Source organism: Panthera uncia (genome assembly GCF_023721935.1).
Source record: "Panthera uncia isolate 11264 chromosome A1 unlocalized genomic scaffold, Puncia_PCG_1.0 HiC_scaffold_17, whole genome shotgun sequence".
Classification (NCBI taxonomy): Eukaryota; Metazoa; Chordata; class Mammalia; order Carnivora; family Felidae; genus Panthera; species Panthera uncia.
Genome location: NW_026057577.1, coordinates 32,712,760 through 32,731,640, shown reverse-complemented (window position 1 = coordinate 32,731,640; position 18,881 = coordinate 32,712,760). Strand labels below are relative to the sequence as shown.

The 18,881-nt window shown below is 45.7% G+C and overlaps 2 protein-coding genes across 2 annotated transcripts in view; one reads left to right on the top strand and one right to left on the bottom strand.

Annotated features, from left to right (window-relative positions):
* Nucleotides 1-14,370, top strand: part of PFDN1 (prefoldin subunit 1) — a 56,523-nt gene extending 42,153 nt beyond the window's left edge. Inside the window, exon 4 of the mRNA XM_049649367.1 lies at nt 13,523-14,370. Coding sequence (XP_049505324.1) covers nt 13,523-13,606 — 84 coding nt within the window. The 3' untranslated portion in view covers nt 13,607-14,370. The remainder of the gene's footprint in view (nt 1-13,522) is intronic.
* A 621-nt stretch (nt 14,371-14,991) lies between these two features.
* Nucleotides 14,992-18,881, bottom strand: part of CYSTM1 (cysteine rich transmembrane module containing 1) — a 77,330-nt gene continuing 73,440 nt past the window's right edge. The window contains exon 3 of the mRNA XM_049649363.1: nt 14,992-15,480. Coding sequence (XP_049505320.1) covers nt 15,374-15,480 — 107 coding nt within the window. The 3' untranslated portion in view covers nt 14,992-15,373. The remainder of the gene's footprint in view (nt 15,481-18,881) is intronic.

Below are 18,881 nucleotides of genomic sequence, written 5' to 3'. Positions count from 1 at the left end.
TTTTTTTTTTTAATTTGGAAAATAATTAAAGACATACAAATGTACAAAGCTAACTTAACAAACACCTGTGTACTCGCTACCCAGAACAAACAAATGTTCATTGTAATACTAATGAAATTGAAATCTCCTTCGTAACTTCCCTTCCAACCCCACCTCAACTTTATTCGTATTCACCGGAAGCAACTACTATCAGGTTTTTGGTGTGTTCTCTTTCCATCCCATGTTTTATGGCATCTTGTAGTTAACAAGTGACATCATATTGTTGCTATCTCTCAGTAACCTTTTTTTTTTTTTTTTTGAGCTCTACCCACATTAATATATGTAGTTCACTCATTTAAACTGCTGTAGGGTATTTATAATAACAAATAACTTTCTGTATTATATGCAAAAACCCACTGTCTATAACTTAAGTGTATACCCTGAAAGTGTGGCCAAAGGGCCCAGGGACTTCTTCCATGTATAGCATAAATACAGCCATTGGTAGGGTTAGTTGATGGGCTCAAGAATGCAAGTACCAGCAGGTTAGTGATGTCTGCTGCCCTTATTTTCTAATGGCCATGGATTCTCTGGTGAAGCCATCTCATAAATTTCATGGTCTCTGCCCATGTTTTAGAAATGGAGATCAGGGGCGCCTGGGTGGCTCAGTCAGTTGAGTGTTTGGCTCTTGATTTTGGCTCAGGTCATTATCTCGTAGTTTGTGGGACTGAGCCCCATGTTGGGCTCTGTGGTGACAGCATGGAGCCTGCTTAGGATTCTCTCTCTCCGCTCTCTCTGCCCCTCCTGTGCTCATGTGCCCATATGCATGCACTCTTCTCTCTCTTAAAATAAGTAAACATTAAAGAAAAGAAGATAAGAGAAAAGAAAAGAAAAGAGAAAAGAAATGGAGATCAGATATCCTGCACAGAGCCAGAACCAGAACTGGTCAGGGAAAGAGAGGAAGATGAGTGGGAACGCAGGATTCCAGATTTTAGATTCCACCCACAGTATTATTCATTTATGCTCTGAAAAAAATGGGGGTTCCTGTATCATAATTGGATATTCCTAGTAGCTGGGCCTTCTAATATTAGTGGTTCTTTTCTTAAAACCCCCAAACCCCAACTCTTTGAGCTAAAAGATTGTAAGTGGCTTCTTAGTGACCTAGCATCTGGAAATTGAAGAAAGGGAAAAATGAAAACCACTCTTTAAATCATGTTTGCAAAGAGAAGTGTGCCAAGTGCTCTTTTATTATTCTAGTGTCATTATGAATTTAATTGGTGTTATGTCAGCTACTTACATCAGAGCTAACAGCATATTAAACTCCATTCTGTTTGTACCAGTTCCATGGTAACTTGGGTGTGTGTGGAGTTGGGACAAGTGGCAGCTGTGACGTCTGGTCTGTAGAGTAATTCCATCATGGTATGAGCTCCTGGATCACCCCGGATGGAGAAGTATCACTGGGTGGTGTGAGCTAACCTCTCCGTGCCCTTCGGAACACTCCGAGCAATGGGAGCAAAGATCCTAGGTTGCTTGTCTGATCTAGGGGTATAGCTTAGAGTTCAATAACAGTAATTCCTTGGTGATACTGAGAGGTATAACTATTAGTTACCCTTTTTCTCTTTCTTAATGAAAAGAAAGCCAGTTTTTTGGAAAAGCTTTATAAATAGTTCTTTGATACTGGGGTGTATTTGTAGTTCTCCAGTTCTGCCCTCTGCTGACCTATACAAATCAGCAAAGGAGGAGTCTCTGAGTCATTAATCTGTGCTTACGGTGGCTTTGAGCTCTTGCTTGTTTTCACTGTCTCCTGTTCCTTTTATGGGTTTCCGGTTGCCATATCTCTATTTTTTTAGTTGTATAAATATGCTCTTCGATTGGCAAGTAGTAATGTGATCACGTAGAAGTTTCCTTACCCTTGTTTGTTCATTGGCTCTCCCAGAATACCTTATTAAATCATTAATCTAAATGTTTACTGCTTTCGCTAATAACATTAAAGTTAGTTTTCACAAATTAATGCATCAGTTTATTTTACCGTGCTCAGTTTGTGTGTGTTACTCTGAGTTTTTGTGTGGAGTAAATACTGATTTGCTGTGACAGTAGTTCATTAGGAACTTGCCTTACCATGCCTGTTTTTTGTTTTCTGTGTTGGTTTTCGTTTTTGTTTTTGTTTTTTTTTGTTTTTTGGGTTTTTTTGGTAATTTTTATTTTAGAGAGGGAGAATGCGTGTGAGTGAGGGACAAGGGCAGAGAGAGGTAGGGAGAGGGAGTGAGAGAGAGAATCTTAAGCAGGGTCCACACTCAGTGTGGAGCTTTATCTGGCATTCAGTCCCACAACCCTGGGATCTTGACCTGAGCCAAAATTGAGTTGGATGCTCAACTGACTGAGCCACCCAAGCATCCTGCCATGCCTGTTTGTAAATACAGCGTTTTCGTGTCCTGTTTTTTCTCTTTGTGGAATAGCATTTTGAGAAGACTAGGAATTTTTAGTTTTAATTGAAATAAAGTTCACATAACATAAAATGCACAGTGTTGTGCAACCATGCCCACTGTCTGATTCTAGAACATTTTCATCACCTCCAAAAGAAACCTCTTATCCATTAAGTAGTCGTCCTTTTCCCGTCTCCCTCAGCACTTGGGGAGTTTAATCTGTTGTCTGTCTGTATAGATTTGCCTATTCTGGATGTTCATATAAATGGATCACACAGCATGTGGCTTTCAGTATTTGCCTTTTCCCCCTTAGCTCGATCTTTTCTTTCTTCTCTTTTCTTTTTTTAAAATGTTTGTTTATTTGAGACAGAGAGAGACAGAGTGTGAACGGGGGAGGGTCAGAGAGAGGGGGAAACACAGAATATGAAGCAGGCTCCAGGCTCCGAGCTGTCAGCACAGAGCCCAACGCAGGGCTCGAACTCATGGACCGTGAGATCATGACTTGAGCTGAAGTCAGAAGCTCAACCGACTGAGTCACTCAGGTGCCCCTTTTTTTTCTTTCTTGTTTATTTATTTATTTAGAGAGAGAAAGCACGAGCCAGGGAGGGACAGAGAGAGAGAGAGAGAAAATCCCAAGCAGGCTTGGCACTGTCAGTGCAGGGCCTTAGGCGGTGCTTGAACCCACAACGGTGAGATCATGAGGAGATCATGACCTGAGCCAAAATCAAGACTCGAACGGTTAACTGACTGAGCCACCCAGGTGCCGCCACTCCATGTTTTCAAGGTTCACATCTTCATTCCTTTTGACGACTGCACAGTATTCCCTTGTATGGGTGTCACATTTTTTCAACTGATGGGCCCTTGGGTTGTTTCCAGTTTTGGGCTATTGTGAATATTTTTGTTTGAATACCTGTTTTCATTTCTCTTGAGTACATGCCTAGGAGTGGAATTGCTAGGTCATGTGGCAGTTTTATCTTTTAACTTCTTAAGAAACTGCCAGACTGTTTCCTACAGCCACTGCATCATTTTACATTCCCACCAGCAGTATATGCGAGTTCTAATATCTCTACATCTTTGCCAGCATCTGTTTTCTGGTTTTGATTAGAGTTATCCTAGTAGGTGTAAAGTGGTATCTCATTGGGGTGCCTGGGTGGCTCAGTTGGTTAAGCATCTGATTTCTGCTTAGGTCATGATCTCACAGTTTGTGAGTTCGAACCCCACATCAGGCTCTGTGCTGACAGTTCAGAGCCTGGAGTCTGCTTCAGATTCTGTGTCTCCCTCTCTCTCTGCCCCCCCCCCCCCCCCCATAAAACATTAAAATTGGTATCTCATTGTGGTTTTTACTTGCATTTTCCTAAGGACTGATGAGGTTGAATATCTCTTCATGTGCTTATTGGTCATTCATATATCTTTTTTTTTTTTTTTTAATGTTTTATTTATTTTTGAGACAGAGAGAGACAGAGCATGAGCAGGGGAGGGGCAGAGAGAGAGAGAGTGAGACACAGAATCCGAAGCAGGCTCCAGGTTCTGAGCTGTCAGCACAGAGCCCGATGCGGGGCTTGAACTCACGAACTGCCAGATCATGACCCGAGCTGAGGTCGGACGCTTAACCAACTGAGCCACCCAGGTGCTCCTCATATATCTTTTTTTTTTTTAATTTTTTTTTTTTTACGTTTATTTATTATTGAGAGACAGAGTAAGAGCATGAGCATGGGAGGGGCAGAGAGAGGAGGAGACAGAGAATTTGAAGGAGGCTTCAAGCTCTGAGCTGTCAGCACAGAGCCTGACACGGGGCTTGAACCCACCAACTGTGAGATCATGACCTGAGCCGAAGTCGGACGCCCAACTGACTGAGCCACCCAGGCGCCCCTCCCCCCCCATATTTTTTTTGAAGAAATGTCTGTTCAAGTCCTTTGCCCATTTTTTAATTGGGTCCATCTTTTTGTTGAATTGTAAGGAAACTGAAATTAGTGATTTGCTTGGAGCAAAGAGGTAGTGCTGAAGTGACTTCAGGTGTTTGCTCACATATCTCACTGCTAGTCTTGCCCTGACAGTTGAGTCAGGTGCACCTCCACGTCCAAGAATGCAAGGAGTTGCCCTTACTTCCTCTCTGAGAGGGCGCACCCTTTTCCACCTACCCCTTTATCATGCCTACAGGCCAAACTCCACTGTAAACACTGTGAGTTGGATTCTCTTGGTTTTGTAAAACTAGGACAAAATAAGATAAACTGAAATAGTAAAACGTATTTTATTTGCTCATTTGGAAGACTTGTAGAGTATTAGGCCCACAGAGTCACAGAGTTACAAGAAGATTGTAACAGATTCCTCTGCTCTATAAAAAATAACCCCAATAGTAATTGGAGATATCTGGGGAGCATATGGGAGGTAAGAAAGTGGGGAGCTACTAAAAACAATTAATTCAAGAAATTTTGCTAAGAAGGGAAGGAAAGAAAGGGGACAGTACCTACAGGGAATGTGAGGACAAGAAAGGGTTTTTAAAGTGATTTGTCTTAAATCATCTGCCACTGGGTGGCTTAGTTGGTTAAGCTTCTGACTTTGACTCAGGCCATGATCTTGTAGGTTTGTGGGTTTGAGCCCCACGTCCGGCTTTACACTAAAGCGCAGAGCCTGCTTCTGATTCTCTATCTCCCTCTTTCTGCTCCTCCCCTGGTCGTCTGCTCTTTCTCAAAAACAAACATTAAAAAAAAAAATTAAATTGATTTGCTTCAACAATAAAGATCTTTCAGAGAAAGGGAAATGGAAAATTAGAAAGGAGGAAAAAGGCTGATTGCAGCAGTGAAGGTTTTGAGGTGAGTAGAGATGGAACCAACACCCAAGTGGAAGGGTTGCGTTTTGATAGAAGCAGGGACACTATCCATTTTAACAACAGGGAAAGAAGAGAGTATATGTATCGGTGTGGGTCAGGTGGAAGATGTGGTAGTGGGAAGAAGAGAGAATTCTCCTCAGATTGCTTGTATTTTCTCAGTGACTTGGAAAGGAGGGGGCAGGGAGGAGGTAGTATAGGAGATTTGAGGAAACAAGATAAAAGTGTGGAGTAGCTATTTTGGAGAGCACACAAGTGAACTTAGTTTAACAGAATACTGGGTCAGTGTTGTGCCCATTTGAGATTCATGGTCCTGAATTTAAAGTGAAACCAGCACATTTAAGTGTTCTTCTCTAGCAGCATTTAGGTATAAGCATGGAGTAGGCAGATGGGTTTAACTTGGGTTGGCATTTTGCCAGGCAAGTGCAACAGAGGGAGAGCAGAGCGGAGGAGAAAAAGTATTTATAAGGGGTTAAATATAAATGGTGCACTGTGGAAGCTTAGCTGAGTAAGAGGGAAAAGGCCATGGAAGCGTAATATGTAATGAAAACCTTGTCATCGGGATGAGGTTGAAGACATGCTAGAGTTGAGAGTTATCAGAGTGACTTGGAAAAATATGAAGTAGCAGTGGTAAAAGTGAAATTTTGAGGTGGCGCAGTTAGTGGTGTTGATGTGGTCTCGAGCGTATGACTGTGCGGTGGGTGGCTGAGGTGGAGTGAAGTAAAGACTGTGAGGGCAGGGGAGAGCATGGTATTGAATGGATCATCTACATTTTTGTTGGAGTCACTTTGAGTGGTGCAGCAGTGGTGGATGGAAAGACCGTGAGCCATCAGCGAATGAGGGACAGTACCCAGTATCTTGGAGACTCCGGCAACAAGGAGTTACGGGAGGATGGTAAGGCATGCTGCCACAAATTTCAAGGACCAGAGTTTGGGAGGAAAAGAGAGATAGGGTTTGGCATTGGGTTGAATGAGTAAATGAATGAATCAGAAGGATGGATGGTTGGACATTTGGGCTTTTATCAGCTTTTCTTGAAAGTTAAAAATCTCTGAAATCTCTACCTGCTGGATTCAGTTCTTTTAAGACTATTTTTTAAGAACAGAGTTGACAGACTGTAGCCTGGCTAGCCAGACCCACGTTGCTGCTTGTGTTTGTGTGTTTAGAACATAGCTATTGTTCATTTTCGGTGCACTCCTTAGTATACACATTGTCTGTGGCAGCTTTTATGCTGTGACGGCAGAGTTGAGTGGTTGTGACAGAAACATCCTCACAGAGCCTGAGATACTGTATCTTTGGCCCTCTGCTGACTCACTTTGGAACAGTGGTTCTCAAACTTCAAAGTGCCTCAGAATCACCTGGAGAGCAGTGAAAACACAGATTGCTGGGCTCCATCCCTAGAATTTCTGATTCAGTGGGTCTTGGGTGGGGCCTGAGATTGTGCATTTCTAACAGGTTCTCAGGAGTTGCTGATGCTGGAAAAATTCCAGGGACCACATTTTAAGAGCCATTGCTTTAGATGTTTAAGGCCATGGGCAGGTTCTTTCTCCTCTTAATCTTTTCTGAGCCACTTGACATGATTTACTGGCATGTCTCATCCCTTTTAAGTTTGATGCCCCAAAATGTAATGATTCTTTGAATGTGGCCTCATCAGCACCATGTGCACTGGAATAGTTGCCCCCTGGCTCTGTTTACCTAGGAGTTTCTACTTTCTTTCCTGGGTTGTCTGATGGGCTTGGCCTTCTCTGGGACTTAATTGAAGCTGATGTGTTAGGGAGGGCAACACTGGTAGAGATCACCTAAAGTCCAGGGAGACCTAGGGGCCAACCACTGTTGTTTGAAGGAAAGAATAAACCTTACTCCCACCCCCATTGTATTTCTGCCATAAGGTGTTGAGTAACGTAGAGGTTTGACTTGGGCAGATTGAGCATGTGATTATAGGTAGGATTTGGGAGTCTGACCCCGTTCAGTAGCAGTGTCAGAATCTCTTTGCAGGTTAAGAGAACACCTGGGAGAAAAACAAGGTCAGTGCTCAGCTGAAACAAGTCTTTTAGCAGAGGAACCTTTGAAAGAGGTTTTGAAAGCTGTTTCTAAAAGACACAGAGACAGTGACTGTTTCTTAGATTTCTCTTATATTCTGCTCCATGCCTACAATTACTTTCTCATCTTTGAGCTGGTCTCAAAGTCTAGTTCAGAAGGTCCCTTATAGCCTAGTTGTATCCTTGATGGTAAAGTAAATGCACCCTCATGAGTTCACAAATAGCCTCGTGTCTGTGGACCAGTTAGTTGTCTCTTAGCTTTCGGTTGCCGGTCAGACTTGGCCTGTCTGGCCTGCTTCTGGTGAGTGCTCTTTACCCATTCACTTGCACTTTCAGAGCTCTGCCCTGCTTCTGCTTGCTGTAGCCCTGCCCATCTGTCTCTGTCTCATTTCCCTTCCTGACTTCTCTGATTGTGCCTCCACGTTGCCTTTCTTATTTTCTCTTCCTCCTTTTGTTTCTCTGCCTTCATCACAGTGTACTCCCCCATCTGCTAAGACATGCCTTCTCAGTCTTTGGTGAATTTTTGGCCTCTTGCTAAACTTCCCCTGTGTGGGCAGCTGGTACCCTCTGGCTGTTTTAGAGTTCTGCACACTGATAGAACATGAGAGTCAGGCTCTGGGTTTTTAATTTAGAAGTCATGGGAACAACAGTGAGAAGGTAGCCTTTGCTTCACCCTTTTAGTTTAACAGTAGAGCTTGAAGTTAGCAATGGTCTGCACAAGCTGGAAGCTGTGGATTCAACATAAGGGAGAAGTGTTTGGCCAGGGTATGTCAAATTCAGGATCTGAAACATGGGATTCAGAGCAGAAGGTCTCTGAACACAGATTCCCTAGAACATCAGGGGTGGGAGGGGGGGATCAAGATGGCCCTTTCTACTGATCCTGTACTGGATTGGAGTCTGGGGACAAGCTAGAAGGTCTGCTTTTATCCACCATAACCCCCTATTCTTCCCCCAGCTCTGTTTTACCTGTGTTGTTTTGTCTTAAGAGGTCATTTGAAGAAAACGTTTTGTGACTAAAGAATAATGATGGGCGAGTGCAGATACTGATACTGTCCAAATCATTTTACAAATGGGGAAATAGAGGATGAGAGGGGAAAACTACTTTCTATGCCCTAAGAAATGACAAATAGGAAAAAGAGAAGGGGGGGGGGGACAAAAGTTCTGAGGAAAAAAGTATAGAGATAAAGCATCAGAAGCTGAATTACTTCAGGAGTCTCTCTGAGAGATTCTGTGAGGTCAGAAAAGTTCTAGAGACTTGAGCCTCTTTCTTTCATGGGAGGATGTGACTAAAACACTAGCCCCTCAGCCTGACTCCCAGAAAGGAGAGCCTCAGGCTGATGAGTAGTACCTCAAGCAGTGTCATTTCCCTGGCCATGCTGAGCCCCACAGGAAATCTCAGAATTTCACTCTAGAACAAGGCCCACAAGAATGTCGCTGCATCCAGGGCTCTGTGGTTTGATTCCACTAGAGAGTTTCCTAGGGTAAAGGTTCTGAGGGAGATTGCTCAGCAACACACAAAAATGCTGCAGCAGATGCGTTCCTGGGACTCCTGCTGGAAGGTGTGGGTTTAAAAGGCCTCCGGAAGTTTACACAGCAGTCATAATTCCCCTGGAGCTCCTGGCAGCCCAGGCCAGTCTCAGAGCATTTTCTCAAGGATTTCCAACTCCAGGACATGGGAAATTGGGATAGCTTGTTTCACAGTTTCACAGGTTGATTTGATCAAGGGGCCTGAACCTTAGGACCTGTTCTGTTTATGGAAGCCAAGCCTTTGATTTTCTCATGGACATCAGGGAGGGTTGAGTTTTAGACCTATGTATACCTAGGGGCAGAGGTTAGAAGGCAGTGCCCCAAACTGAAAACCATCTTGAAGGAGATGGTCAGTTTTTACCTGTGCTTGCTCTGTTGGTGATCCTCATTCCAAGTTGTGAGGGAGAACTACAAAGCAGCAGTTTGTATATAAGTAAATCAGTAAGTACTCATTTCCGATAATAAATGTACTTTTTTCAACAAGTATTGAGTTCCTGTCTTGTAGCAGCCATTTTTCTAGACACTGGGATTATAGCAGTGAACAGAACAGAGTCTTGCCCATGATCATGGACATTCCTTTCTTGTAAGGGAAGACCCACAAATACTGCTTCTTCCAGTGGTAACAGGCTATGCATGCAAATCAGGGTGAGAATAGGGAGCGTGGAGCTCCTGTGTAATCACAGCAAGAAGCATTTGAGAAAGGGCTGAAGGAAGTAAGTGAGCAAGTGCTGTGGATATTTGGAGAAGAGTGTTCCTAACGGAGCCAAAGGGCAAAAGCCAAGCAGGAGCATGGTGGTGGGTTGGAGGGGCAGTGCATAGTCGGAGGTGGAGGCCAGTGTTGCTGGAGCTGAGTGGGTGAGAGGGAGTTGAGGTCAGTCTGCTGAGAACAAGTCTAAACATGGCTTTTCAAAAGGGCTTTGCCTTCTACTTTGAAATAGGAAGCCATTGGAGCATTAAAAGAGGACTCAGCACTGTGTGAAGAAACTGAAGAGGATCAGAAGGCAGAAGGGGGGCATAGTTAACTCTTGATTTAGGTTTAGGTCATGATCTTGTGGTTTATGAGATCGGACCCCACACTGGGCTCCGAGCTGAGCGTGGAGTCTGCTTAAGATCCGCACCCCCCACCCCCGCCCCCCCGTCCCTTCCCTGCTCACGCGTGTATGGTCGTGCACACTCTCTCTCAAAATCAACTTGGGAGACCACTTAGGAGGTTATTTATTAAGGTCAGATTATGGACACATTTTGAGATAGTGCTCATAGGATTTGTTGGTTGATGTCAGATGTGAAAGAAGGAAGATTCAAAGGTGACACCAAAGGTTTTGAGCATTTGCAAGAACGGAGTTGTCATCTATAGAAGTGGGGGAGACTGGGGTCCACAAAATTTCTGGTTTGGTGAGTTTTAGGAAGAAGGTGTAGAAATTTAAGAAAGAAAAATTTTTGACTTAATCAGTTTCCTTAAGGTTTTGCATCCTTTCTGTCTCATTTTTATTTGGATCATTTCTACCACAATTTTTTTGGGAGAAGTACAGGTCCCGACATACTTTTAGAAATTCTTACCCAGGCCTCTATGATTCAGTGTGGTCAGAAGGTGTGAGTACATAAGAACTTTGGGTAGACTTGTTCTCTGGGGCATCCCTCATTTCATGGTTTCCTGGGGCTTCTTCACAAATTACTACAAACTGGATGGTTTATTTTTTAAAGTTTATTTATTTAGAGAGTGAGTGTGCACATGAGTGGGGAGGAACAGATAGCAAATTCAAAGCAGGCTCTGCACTGTCAGCACAGAGCCCAGTGCAGGGCCTGAACCCACAAACCATGAGATCATGATCTGAGCCTAAACTAAGAGTCACAGGCTTAACTGACTGAGCCACCCAGGCGCCCCATAAACTGAGTGGTTTAGAACAATAGAAAATTATTCTCTCACAAGTTCTGGAAGCTAGAAGTCCAAAAGCAAGGTGGTGTGGGGTCACCCTCCTTCTGAAGCCTCTGGAGAAGAATCCTTCCTTCCTCTTCATAGCTTCTGTTGCCGACCCTTCTTGGCCTTCCTTGGGTTATAGATACATCCTTCCCTTTCTGCCTCCATCAAGGGATGGCATTCTGTCTGTGTCCCTTTTGTCTTCATGTGGCCTTATAAGGACACTAATTATTGGATTTAGGGCCCACCCTAATTCAGTATGACCTCATTTTAATGTGGTTACCCCTGCAAAGACCCTCTTTCCAAATAAGGCCACATCCATGGGTCCTGGGGGTTAGGACTTTAATGTATCTTTTTGTGAGACAGAATTCAACACACATCACATACTCTGATTGAGGTTTGATTGTGAAGGTCTTCTTGGCTTAGGTGTCTTTAAGGATGAGACAGAAACTACTGAAAAAGAAAACAGTTCCCTCTGTGTTAGGAATGACCCATCTGGTAGGATGAAATAAAAATTGCATTTATTTTTTAAATTCTTAAAAAAGTTTTATTTTGAGAGAGCAAGCGAGCGAGTGAGCATGAGCATGAGCAGGGGAGGGGCAGAGAGAGAGAGAGAGAGAAACACCGAGACCCTAGCAGGCTCTTGCTGTCAGTGCACAACCCGATCCTGATCCTAGGATCAGGATCCCGTAGGATCCTCATGGGCCTTGATCCTACGAGCCATGAGATCGTGACCTGAGCCGAAACCAAGAGTCAGACACTTAACAGACTGAGCCACCCAGGTGCCCCCGAAATAAAAAATTTGATGTGCAAAAAGTTTATTTAAGTAATTAAAGATTTCAACATAGACAAGTTTATTTTGCGTTATTTTTTTGAAACTTGAAGACTTTAGGTTATAAAGTGGTAAAAATCCTGAAAAAAAATCATAAAACTGTAAGTGGAAGATAGAAGGAAGAGACATAGAATGATGAATTTTAAAGATAAGAATTTTAACCTGAATTTGTCCAGAGTCCTTTTAGGTAGAAAAGTTCTGGCTGATGTTCCAAGTTTAGTTTTGCCAGCTGGGCAGCGAGTTGACGGAGATAGAATGCAGCAGACCTGATAGGTCCCTGGGCATCAGCTGATGCTGTGGGAGCACAACCCCACTTGCCCCACTGGCCTTTTCCTTAGATTTCCACAGGGCTGGGAAGGTGCCCAGATGGTACATGGCCCTCACTATTTAGCTCCTGCTCCCCTTCTGTGCAACACCCAGTACGTGTACATTCTTCAGTGGTGTGTCAGGAGTTATTAGTATTTCCCTCTTTAAGTCACCACATGTAAAGTCTAGGGATTGTTTATCAAAGGAACTTTGAGTTCCCATTCTGATATCACACTGATAATAAATTCCTCAGCACCAGCATACATCTGTGGCCACTGTGAGTTTTATGGAGCTCCTGTTGTTTGGTAAGGAATGAATGGTGTGCAAGTTGGACAAATGAGAGAGGAGTAAAGAGATATGGCTCTTTCTAGCCTTCAGGAGATTTCAAGTTAGGAGAAGCCAGACGGGAATTAGAGGCTCAGATAAGAACTGATAAAGATGCCACAGCATTGGAACCTATAGGAAAAAGTCCCCTGTTGCATTTAATAAATATCTGGACAGAGAGTGGGAGAAGTTAGAAGGATATGTAGAGGGGCATCAGAGATTTTAATGGTGAAGGCCTCAAGCCCCAGAGGCCTTCATTTTGATTTTCCTGCCTTGGTGGTTTGGTTGGGCATCAGTTCCCAAAGAAGGCCTGTCAGGCCAGGCTGCTGACTTGTTCTCTGGCTCAGTCTTTCCCAGGTCATATGGGCACTTGAACGGTCAAAGTGAATCCACAGCTGCTAGGGTGTAGGGGTGAATGAGAGAAGGGCACTGGATGCATCTAAGCTGTCTGGGTCAGGGCTTTGCATTACTGACTCCAGTGTGGCTTAGTCACATGCACCCTTAGGGGATTATTTTGAGTATTTCTGAAAAAGGGAGCCTCATTTCATGTCAAGTGAGAATGCAACCACAAGTATGTCCCCAGGGGAGGGACCAGTGGTGAAGCCACCATATTTTTGGGGTGACCACAGGGCAAATAATGTACAGACATCATTTCCTTTGACTAATCTTTTGTAATCCTGGCCCAGATGTGGCTCCTGAAAGTAGTTTAAGTTCTTTGTCTAAGTTGAGATTTTTAATTTAGGACCCAGATGGGGTAGGGAGGTGAACATCCAAAAGGTCTGTTTTACTCAGTGTGTCACTGTCCTGGATTCCTGGCAGGCAGCGGTTTCATTAGAAAAGCAGATTTCATCCTGACTCATCTGCCTCGATGAGACGTGTGATACAACTTCTTAGCACTCGTGCAGCCTGCCCTCTGACTGGACAGAACGGAGGGTGCCCAGTCCATTCTGCAGCAGTGGCAGCTACAGGCGCCTGGCCTGGGCTGTGGAAAACCTTGAGAGAGAGTCTGTTATGCGGCCGGAGCTTTGTCCTGGAATTTCCTGGCCTTTGTCTGTCTGGTATAACTTCATGTACTGAGACGCCTGTTTTGAGTTCACTTCCTTCTGGGGGAAGAGTGCAGCTGCCTTCCACTGAGCATTTCTGCTTCCTGCACCAAATAACTTCCCCCTCCCTCCCTCATGTCTGTGGGCAGGATGAGGGGAGCACTCTGGGCAGGTGTGTTTGTACCAGGCCCCCAGGAGACAACATGCTAGTGGAAGTCACTGTTCACAGAGGAGAAGCCATTACCATTGGGCAGAAAAGCTGCATCTGCCAGCCTGGCCCATACCCCCTAACCCTGGTTTCTTTGTCATACTGCAGCAGAAAAAATCCTACCTGGAGCGGAGTGTGAAGGAAGCTGAGGACAACATCCGGGAGATGCTGATGGCACGAAGGGCACAGTAGGAAACCTCTAGTCAAAGCTTCCTGCCCCCTTCCTGGCAAGGGCAGAGGGGCCCATGTGGGGAAACATCCTCTCTTCTGCCCTGATGGACTTTGTATTTGAGTGATCTGGTAACCCTGTGTTTTCTACTTCACCCTGATCCCCTTTTCGATCCTGGCTCTGCCTGCCACCCCTGCCCGACATTCTTCTCCCCTGGGGTGAGTCACGAACACCCAGTAAAGATGGGGGCCAGGACAGATAGGGGAGCTCTGCCCAAACCTACTAGTTATGCTGGTTAGACCAATAAAAGGCATCTGTTCCCCCCACCCACTCTAAGTCTGCCTTTCTTGAGAACTGAGGGCCAGAGGCTTTCAACCTCAGCTCCTCCCTGACCTGTCCCCTCCAGAGCATTGGCTCTGTTCCTTTCACATTGAAGCCTTTCCTGGTTCTTTTTTTTCCTTTCTGTTCCTTTGAGTAAATCCTACTTCTGAGCTTCCATGCAGATCAGGAAGAAGGGAGACCAGGGTATAACTGAATTTAAGTGAACCTTGGTGGCATTCTGCCTAAAGATTCCTTCCCTGTTTCCTCCCACATGTTCCATACGAAAATGCAGTCAGGCTGTCTTCCGGTGGACAGTACAATCCTAAGGCCTCCTAGAGGCTTAGGGGCAGTGGTGTGCTGGAGCTGGCTTGTACTGGCTCTGGAGAGCCAATTATTAAAAATCAAGTTATGTAAATATGTAATCCTATTTAAAACAAGGGTAATAAATATTCAGACTTGTCCCTTCCTAATTACTAAATCTGGCCATTATCTGTTTTTGAGGTTAACAGTCTATCGCATCTGGATGATGGAAATTGGTGCATTCCTGCGCTTTTCTTCCCAACTCCACATCAAGTTGGTAGCTTGAAATCAGCTATTGTGGGATCATTTACTCCACAGTAATCAGGTGATGGACAAAATATGGTTTTGTTTTAAAGACAACTGGTAGTTAAATATTTATGAGCAGCTCACTGCCACTGCTTCAGAGTGCAGGTGGGCAGGCCGAGATCTGTCAGCTGTAGCCTCTCAGGGCCAGCTGACGGATATTGACTTGCTGTTATGGCAGCTCAGCGCCACCCTGTGGCCAAAGCTGAGGTGGGTGTGTGTATGTAGAGGGAGGCGTGTGACAGCAGAAAAGAAGGCCTATGGAGCAGCCCATAGTTACCGAGAGGTCCTTTTCCTAGGCTCTGGGTACAAGCACATAACAGTTTGGTGAGCTTATCTCTTGAGCAGGACCAGGGAGAAAATGCTAGCCTGGTGAGAACCTGCCTTCCTAATAGCACCTACCCACAGTGGAATAAAAAGGCAAATAGACCCCTCCTGGGGTACAAACCCAGGGCTTGTATCCTGTCTGGAATAATTCAGATGGTTGAGGTTTAGACCAATTTATTGAAACATACAGGGTGTTAGCAGAGAAATCATTCAGTGTGATTACATCATGTCACTACCTTGAACGTATAATTTTAAAATTATAAATATATATTTTATAACTAAGCCTTTGGCCAAAAAAATAAAAGTCATTTAGCACATTTGTGAAAGGCCAATAAGAAATGCATTTTGAACATTAAAAAGATAGTCACTGAATTAAACAGCAGTGCAACCCCTGCTAATAATCTAGAATCCCACTGTGTTGAAGGTAGAAATGTCTGTGCAGAGCTAGTCATTCATTTATTTCAGCAATCAGAAGAGATGGGGCAGGCACACCTGTTGAAGGCTGTGGCAGAGCTGGCAGGACCGGAGGGCTGGTCAGGTCAAGTGAGCATGTCCCAGAGACAGCAGCAACAGAGTGCAGTCCAGCAGGCTGTGAGGCAGGTGGATGGGCCCAGGTCATCCCGTCTTTGGTCTTCCACCACATACACTGGAGGGGAAGTAGAGAGAGGGTGAGACTGAACTGGCACAAGCCCTACAGAGCCAGTGCTGACCAGACCAGATGACTGGAGGAAGGGTGGCTTAGTTCCTCAGCTACTTTGTCTCCTCTTCATAAAGACTTTTATCCCCATAGGGACAGGTACTAGGGAACCAACAAAGTGGCCTCACAGCAAGGCAGCCAGAGCAAGAAGAAGTGTCCATTACTGTCCAGCCAGGGTTGGCTAACCCTGCTCGGTTTATAAACCAGGCAGCACTATGTCCTGTGCCTAAGATATGGCTACGCCATTTCCCCAAAAAATCACCTAAAAAGGAACTGCAGGCCTTAAAAGAATAACCCAGAATCCTCATCTCTCAAACCTGGGCAGTGCTATCAGAATGTCCCCCAGCCTCTTAACTTTCACACAGAGCAGGAGGAGGTAGGGGTAAAGACCTGGTCAAGTGTGAGGGATTTTCTCAGAATGGGGTTGGAAATCTGAGCCCTGTCAGGGCTCAGTGCTCTATTAAGAAATTTGCATGCTAAACAAACTTACAGGTCTTGAAGGACCCCAACGACCCTTTACCAGTCCGCAGACTTGTAGCCGAAATCACACTCTCTTCCTGTAAGCACATGCTTAAGATGGCTGATGGTCAGCCTTGGCCTCAGAGGATCTGTGGCCACTTGTAGGAAAATCTCAAAACCGCAGCCACCGCGAAACTCATTTATAAGCAGTGAGGATTTTAAACTTTTTCAAAGTTAATGAATCTTACAAATTAAGTTGGTCCTTCGGCAGTCTTCTTTCAGTTCTATTTTTGTTTATCTATTTTTATGCCTCCTCTCTTGGCCAGTCCTCTCTTTGGAGCCTGGCATAGCAGCTACAATACTCCAGGTCAGTAGTGAGTTTTTTTTGTTTTGTTTTTTTTTAATGGTTGTTTATTTTGAGAGAGAGGGAGAGAGAATCCCAAGCTGGTAGCACAGAGCTGGATGCGGGGCTCTAACTCCCAGACCATGAGATCGTGACCTGAACTGAAATCAAGAGTCAGATGCATAACTGACTGAGCCACCCAGGAGCCCCAGTACTGAGCTTTTCCAAGCTGTCCATTGAGGCGGTGCCATCCACAGGCCTCTCTTTCTCCTGTGGCACAACTTTCAGGTCAGCTGCTTTCATCTGACCTGGCTCAGCAACACAAGCAACACTGTTCTAAGGTCTGGCAGACAACACCCAGCCCCCGGGAAAGCCTAGTGAAAGAGAAGACAGCGCATTTATAAGGTGCATTACCTGATTTAGTCTTAACAGTAGTGCCTGACTATAGATAATACCATCATTCCTATTTCACCGGTAAGAAACACAAGGCTTAGAAAAGTCTCTTGTTCAAGCACACATTATCACCTGAGGCAGGGACAGGGTCTGAACCCAGGCCTCTGGCAAGCCAGGATAAGCACAGGACTGAATGGGCTCGAGGACGGTCTTCACACCAGTCAGAGCCCACCCCACCCATGAAAGGCCTGGGCAGTCCGGACCTGGGGGTCACCTCGGCAGGAAAGTCCTAGGCAACGGCTTTCACCTGCTGTCTGCCTAGATGACCTGACCCAAGTCCCCGGCCTCCCCTGATCCTGCAGTGGGCAGCTTCCGACAGGGAAACAACACAACTAGGTGCAGACACCCTGGAATAATTCCTTACCATTTATTGTCCCTGCTGGAGGGCTGGCTCTGCTGCCTGGGGACAGAAGGACCCTCTCCCCTGCCAGTTTTACAACCAGTCTGCTTAATGCAGTCCTGAGACCCAGCTCAGTTGCCATGTGAGAGGTCCTGCAGCCTCTCTTAAACTACCATTTATTGAGATCACAATTGTGCTGGGACCTGTGCCAAGGGCCTTCTGTACACAGTACAGAACACCACTCAGTGTTCACAAACCTGTGATACAGGTATCGGGACACCTGTCTTCCTCACTGCTTTTCCTTGGCCCTGTGCCTACTCCTGTTTTACCAGAGAGCTTCATCAGGGAAATAAATGTCCTGGACTTGCTTCCTCTAACACCTTTCTCCTTCAGTTTAGTCAAGTTTGTCCTTGCCAAGCCTCCTTTCATATGACAAGCTCCAAAACCTGGGGCAATACTCACAGTGTTTATAGAGGGAAGAAATCAATCTGGCTACAGGACAGAACACTTCAAACCAAAGGGCTGTGTCAACCTCAGGTGGGGCAGTTGGTGCTGGTGCATACGTTAGAATCCCTGTCAGTTATTCCCTGGATTACCAAGTCTTCCAAAGCCCTTTTGACCTTCTCTTTGCCGTTAGCTGATGACAGAACCTCTGACCCCAAACTATTGGAAAAGTAGGGGGAGGAAGAGGGTGTGGAGAGTAGGTCTGGAGGTTGGAGTGGCCCAGGAGAAAGCCCTTGAGGCCTCACAGTTCCTCCCGGCACCCCTCCCCCATGTGGTCCAGGAATGGCATACAACTTTATCTTCCTAGATGCCCTACCTACATGGCGGGTGTGAGGTCCTGCATGTCCAGAGGCTGCCTGCTGCACTGAGCAGCATGGCCCAGTCAGCCCCAGGACCACCCCACCCCACCCAGGGGGCCTTACTGCTCTTCCGCTACTCTGCCCCTCAGTGGATCCATCTGCCCGGGAGCTCCTACACTGCCCTGGATGACTGGCCAGCTAGTGTGCAGCCCACTCTGCCCAACTCCCTAGGTACTTGAAGCCAGGGGACTTGTGTGCACTGAAGCATCACTGACAGTGCCAGTCACCAGGCAGGAGCTGTGTCAAAGATGATTCCAACACAGGTGTTCATACCCCCCTGGCAACTGGCCTCTCCTGGCAAGCAGGGTATAAAAAGGGGGCAGCACCATGGTTACACAAGATGTTAAACATTAGAGGAAGCTGGAGGAACAGTACAGAGAAACTGTACCATCTCTGCAACTCCTGGACCAACTGGAACATTGCCCTTCCAGGCAGTTCAGCAGTCTGCTCAGGTTGGGAGGCAGGTTCTGGTGCCTGTAGGTGCCGCTCAGATTGAGCTGCTGCTTACAGATCATATGCCTGCCCTGGGGCCAGCCTGGGGCCAGGGGCTGGGCTCTACCTTTTTCTGACGGATGCAGGCAGGGCCTTATGGACTGGCTTATATTCACCTCAGCTAAAAGGCCAACCCTCCCCACTTGCATTTGGTATCTCCCTGCCAATGCCACCAAACTCCTACCTCCTCCCTAGCCCTAGGGGTGGGTTCCCCTCACCAGCTTCTCTTACTCCCCGATAGCCCTTTGGCAATGACCCTCAATGAGGAGCAGCTACTCAGAGCTTTGCCACCTGAATCCAAGTCCAGAAGTGCTGTGTGCTTGATGGTAGTGAAGGGGGTTGGTGGAATGTGCAGGGAGGGGTGTACATGCACACAGGTGTGACCCCAAGACCCAGAATA